This window comes from Daucus carota, chromosome 6 (genome assembly GCF_001625215.2).
Source record: "Daucus carota subsp. sativus chromosome 6, DH1 v3.0, whole genome shotgun sequence".
NCBI classification, from domain to species: domain Eukaryota; kingdom Viridiplantae; phylum Streptophyta; class Magnoliopsida; order Apiales; family Apiaceae; genus Daucus; species Daucus carota.
In genome coordinates this window covers 12,017,122-12,023,341 of record NC_030386.2, presented here as the reverse complement: position 1 = coordinate 12,023,341, position 6,220 = coordinate 12,017,122, and the positions used below count along the sequence as shown (strand labels likewise).

At 34.8% G+C, this 6,220-nt stretch overlaps 1 protein-coding gene across 1 annotated transcript; it reads right to left on the bottom strand.

Annotated features, from left to right (window-relative positions):
* Positions 1-2,423: 2,423 nt before the first annotated feature.
* On the bottom strand, positions 2,424-5,875 carry LOC108225870 (uncharacterized). The gene is made up of 3 exons (XM_064080056.1): positions 3,384-5,875; positions 3,206-3,308; positions 2,424-3,125 (listed from the first exon to the last, which is right to left on the bottom strand). The coding sequence occupies exons 1-3, from the start codon at positions 5,873-5,875 to the stop codon at positions 2,424-2,426; spliced, it is 3,297 nt and encodes a 1,098-aa protein (XP_063936126.1).
* Positions 5,876-6,220: the final 345 nt, after the last annotated feature.

The window sequence follows — 6,220 nt, the reverse complement described above, 5'->3', positions numbered from 1 at the left end:
TCATTTTAATTCAACTAAAATAGAAAATTGGCTAGAAACACCACATCAATCAATATTCTTGCACCAACACAACATATTTAACATTAGTAAGATTTCAAAACCATGGAATCGGCTAAAACCATGGGATTGTGAAAAAACACTAACTAAAGTAGTTAAAATTATCCGAAAAATCATTTTAATTCAACTAAAATAGAAAATTGGCTAGAATCACAACATCAAGCAATATTCTTGCAAAAACATAACATAGTTAGCATTAGTAAGATTTCAAAACCATGGAATCGGCTAAAACCATGGGATTGTGAAAAAACACTAATTAAAGTAGCTAAAATTACCCGGAAAATCATTTCAATTCAACTAAAATAGAAAATTGGCTAGAATCACAACATCAAGCAATATTCTTGCACCAACACAACATATATAGCATTTAAGATTTCAAAACCATAGAATCGGCTAAAACCATGGGATTGTGAAAAAACACTAATTAAAGTAGCTAAAATTACCCTGAAAATCATTTTAATTCAACTAAAATAGAAAATTGGATAGAATCACAACATCAATCAATATTCTTACACCAACACAACACATTTAGCATTAGTAAGATTCCAAAACCATGGAATCGGCTAAAACCATGGAATTGTGAAAAAACACTAATTAAAGTAGCTAAAATTACCCGGAAAATCATTTTAATTTAACTAAAATAGAAAATTGGCTAGAATCACAACATCAATCAATATTCTTGCACCGACACAACACATTTAGCATTAGTAAGATTCCAAAACCATGGAATCGGCTAAAACCATGGGATTGTGAAAAAACACTAATGAAAATAGCTAAAATTACCCGGAAAATCATTTTAATTCAACTAAAATAGAAAATTGGCTAGAATCACAACATCAATCAATATTCTTGCACCAACACAACATATTTAGCATTAGTAAGAATCCGAAACCATGGAATCGGCTAAAACCATGCAATTGTGAAAAAACACTAATTAAAGTAGTTAAAATTATCCGAAAAATCATTTTAATTCAACTAAAATAGAAAATTGGCTAGAATCACAACATCAAGCAATATTCTTGCAAAAACATAACATAGTTAGCATTAGTAAGATTTCAAAACCATGGAATCGGCTAAAACCATGGGATTGTGAAAAAACACTAATTAAAGTAGCTAAAATTACCCGGAAAATCATTTCAATTCAACTAAAATAGAAAATTGGCTAGAATCACAACATCAAGCAATATTCTTGCACCAACACAACATATATAGCATTTAAGATTTCAAAACCATAGAATCGGCTAAAACCATGGGATTGTGAAAAAACACTAATTAAAGTAGCTAAAATTACCCTGAAAATCATTTTAATTCAACTAAAATAGAAAATTGGATAGAATCACAACATCAATCAATATTCTTACACCAACACAACACATTTAGCATTAGTAAGATTCCAAAACCATGGAATCGGCTAAAACCATGGAATTGTGAAAAAACACTAATTAAAGTAGCTAAAATTACCCGGAAAATCATTTTAATTTAACTAAAATAGAAAATTGGCTAGAATCACAACATCAATCAATATTCTTGCACCGACACAACACATTTAGCATTAGTAAGATTCCAAAACCATGGAATCGGCTAAAACCATGGAATTGTGAAAAAACACTAATGAAAATAGCTAAAATTACCCGGAAAATCATTTTAATTCAACTAAAATAGAAAATTGGCTAGAAACACCACATCAATCAATATTCTTGCACCAACACAACATATTTAGCATTAGTAAGGTTTCAAAACCATGGAATCGGCTAAAACCATGGGATTGTGAAAAAACACTAACTAAAGTAGCTAAAATTACCCGGAAAATCATTTTAATTCAACTAAAATAGAAAATTGGCTAGAATCACAACATCAATCAATATTCTTGCACCAACACAACATATTTAGCATTAGTAAGAATCCGAAACCATGGAATCGGCTAAAACCATGCAATTGTGAAAAAACACTAATTAAAGTAGTTAAAATTATCCGAAAAATCATTTTAATTCAACTAAAATAGAAAATTGGCTAGAATCACAACATCAAGCAATATTCTTGCAACAACATAAAATAGTTAGCATTAGTAAGATTCCAAAACCATGGAATCGGCTAAAACCATGGGATTGTGAAAAAACACTAATTAAAGTAGCTAAAATTACCCAGAAAATCATTTCAATTCAACTAAAATAGAAAATTGGCTAGAATCACAACATCAAGCAATATTCTTGCACCAACACAACATATATAGCATTTAAGATTTCAAAACCATGGAATCGGCTAAAACCATGGGATTGTGAAAAAACACTAGTTAAAGTAGCTAAAATTACCCGGAAAATCATTTTAATTCAACTAAAATAGAAAATTGGCTAGAATCACAACATCAATCAATATTCTTCTCCACTATCCACTTCGATGCTATCATAACCATCTTCTTCTTCTTCTTCTTCTTCTTCGTCATCCTCCTCCTCGTGATCCTCCCCCGCCTCCATTTCATTTTCTTCATCTTCTTCACTTTCCACTTCATTTTGTTGCTCTTGTTCATCTTCCATTTCATAAATGGAGAAGTCGACAAATAACGACCTTGAAGAAAATTCTATGGGTGTGGTATTTGACACATCTTCTTGAAGGGGTTCCATGTTAGCATCAATAGCTCTTCCACTTAACACTTGAGGTCTACATGTGATTATTGTATGAATATTACTATTTGGATTCTTTACACTAGGAGCATAGTACACTTGAGTGGCTTGACTTGCTAGAATGTAAACATCATCTCCTTTCAGTTTTGAATTGAGATCAATTAAAAGCACTCCATTTTTGTCTTTCTTCACGCCCCTAACATGGTCATACCAATGACATTTCATTAGAAACACTTGATTTCCACCACCATATGTTATTTTCAGAATTTCCAGCAAACTTCCATAATAATTGCTTCCACTATCACCGTAACAACTTCCCTTGACAAGTATCCCCGAACTTGATTTTCCTAAGTTGAATGAATACCCATTCACCCTACATCTTTTATAAGAAATCACATAAGAAGCTGGGCCTCCCAACAAATATTGCAACTGTTTGTTGTTGTGTTGTGCCTGAAATGAAATAGTCTTTTCAAACATATGATAATATGATAATGTCAAACATATGATAATGTGAACTTTAAGTAAAATACCTTGACTTGCAACCACTTTGCAAAATTATCCTTCATCATTGTATCCTTCTCACTATCACTCAATACGTGTGGAGTATGGTTGCGAATCTCTGCTTCGAACATACTGAAAAGTTATCAATACATGTTAGTGCACAAAATTAAATGGTGCTGGTTAGTAATGAAAAGTTTAGATGCTTACAGAATATAAGGTGCCACTTCTTGCATGTTAGTGAGGATGTAATATGCTTCAGTACTCAATGAATTCAGATCTAAATGATAACCAGTACATGCTCCTAACGGCTCTACCGGATATGTGAATGCCACAAGTTTTTCTGGATCCCTTGAAATATCATGAACCATATTACGACCTAGCATGTTGTGCACTGTATCAACTTCAGACTCAAAGTACATGGAACAGAAATGTGTTAACTCCTCATATACGTATTTTTCTGCAATGGATCCTTCAACACGTGCTTTGTTCCCTACTTTATGTTTCATTCTGCCTTGTAGTCTTTCAACATGATACATCCATCTTTCTGGGACAGGGCCACCTAGTCTGCACTCCTCCGGCAAATGAACAAGAAGATGCTCCATCGGATCAAAAAGAGCCGGAGGGAATATAGTCTCCAAAGTACAAACAATCCCAGCTATGTTTTTATCCATTTGTTTCAAATCTGATGCAAGAAGTGTAGTTGAGCATAAGTCTTTGAAAAAATTGGATAGGTCACACAGTACTTTATGCACATCATCTGGAAGAAGTTCACGAAAAGCAGAAGGCAATAACTTCTGCATAAATACATGACAATCATGTGACTTCATGCCTTGAAATTTTAACTGGGATCTCTTACAACACCTCTTCAAGTTTGATGAACAACCATCCGGAAGTTTCACTCGATGAACCCAATTACATAGCAATTTCAACTGATCCCGGGTTAGGCTATATCTAGCTTTTGGCTTGCGTGTACCATTAAGCCATAACTCTTGAATGATGCCCATTGCTTCCAAGTCCTTTCTCGATCTTATGGTATCCTTTGTTTTTACGCTATCGAGAATAGTGTGAAAAATGTTATCAAATACATTTTTCTCCGTGTGCATGACATCAATGCAATGACGAAGACGCAAGGAATCCCAATATGGCAAGTCAAAAAAGCAAGTGACATGCGTCCAATTATGCCAATCTCCAAAGCCAATTGCCCTTTCCTTGGAATGTGGTTTCCCAGGTTGTGGAAAAGTTATACTATCAAGTTTGTTGCGAATAACACAACCTTTCATCCGATTTTTTCGTCGTTTATCTAAAAACCCCTTATGCAACCCATAAAAACTTGACTTCCTACTGTGTGGCAGTTGTTTAGCTTTAACTCCACCCATACACACATGACAAGCCATTTTCCCGTGAGTTGACCATCCACTAACCATTCCCAACCCAGGAAAGTCACTTATAGTCCATAATAGGGCTGCTCGCATCATAAAATTAGTCTTCACAGAAGCATCAAATGTCTCCACACCAACATTCCATAAAGTGATCAACTCATCAATTAGAGGCCTGAGATAAACATTCAAATTCTTTCCTGGATCATTCGGCCCGGGTACCAGCAGTGTCATAAACATATATGGATCCTTTGTAACCATAGTGTGTGGAAGGTTGTACACAAGTAGCACAACAGGCCATACTGAGTAAACAGTAGAGGTAGCATTGCTGTACGGGGGAAATCCATCGGTTGCAAGGCCAAGTCTGACATTACGAATCTCTACTGAAAAATCAGGATAATTCTTATCGAACTCTTTCCATTCTTCTCCATCTGCAGGATGAGTGAGAACCCCTTCAGTCACAATTCTGTTCTTGTGATACTTCATATGTGCAGCCGTGCGGGTAGACATGTACAAACGCTGCAAACGGTCAGTGATTTTGAAATGTCTCAAAACCTTTCTTGGAACAGTATTATTCCCAGCATTTGTTGTAGCTTTATATCGACTCAATTTACAATACTTGCAATTTCTTAGATCTTTATCACCGCCATAGAACAACATACAATCATTCTCGCATGCATATATTTTTTCATATCCCAAACTCAACCGTTTAACCATCTTCTTAACAGCATAATAGTTGAGAGGAAGCTTATGTTTATCCGGGAACACATCTCCAAGCAAAAGGAGCAACTCATCAAAAGCTTTATCACTACATTTGTTGCGATTCTTCCAATGGAGTAATTTCGTAACAAACTTCAATTGAGAATATTTGAGATTGCCCGGGTATATTGGCTCACCAACTTTATTCACGTTATCTAAAAAGGTTGATGCTTGCTCATTCGGGTCCTCGTGGCTACTATTTTCCGCTCCAAATGCACCCCCACCAATAGCATCCATAAACATTTCATACTCGTCAAACACATCTTCCCGATCATCCATTTGTTCATTTCTTGATGCACTAGCTTCACCGTGAAAGCTCCATATAGTATAACTCTCAAGAAAACCGGTTGCAAATAAATGGAACTCGACATCGGGAATGAGTTGGTATAATGCATTCCGACATGTATTGCAAGGACAATTAATCAAAAGATTCGGATCATTCGGCTTACTAGAATTACTTCGCGCAAATGCCAAAAAATATTTAACCCCCTCATTATATTCATCCGTAAAACCATATCCACCGGGTTTTATTCGCTTAGTGATCCAACTACGATCCGGAGACATCTATGAATAATAAATAACAAAATTTCAATTATAAATATGCACACAAGCCCACATACAAATATTGAAAAATTATATTAATCTAAATAAAATATGGAAGATCAAAATTTCTACAATTTAATTGGAAAGATAGAAAATAAATACTTAGAAGAACGATTGATGCAAGTGTTGAGTGTAATTTGCTATATCACATTTATTCGATCAGGAGCGTATTTTTTGGTTTTGGTTAGGAGCATATAGAAATGATGTTGGGGAGAAAGAGGCTGTAGCTTCTGAGGGATATATGGTAACTTACGACGGAATTATCGTATCCGTCGTAAGTTCTGTTTAAAAATGAATATCCTGCCG

Bases quoted from the DNA above. Each gene is read 5' to 3' on its own strand.
- LOC108225870 (XM_064080056.1), bottom strand. From the start codon at position 5,875: ATGTCTCCGGATCGTAGTTGGATCACTAAGCGAATAAAACCCGGTGGA. The intron at 3,309-3,383 runs GTAAGCATCTAA...ATAACTTTTCAG, and splicing joins GAAGTGGCACCTTATATTCT to TATGTTCGAAGCAGAGATTC. The intron at 3,126-3,205 runs GTATTTTACTTA...ATTTCATTTCAG, and splicing joins CAAAGTGGTTGCAAGTCAAG to GCACAACACAACAACAAACA.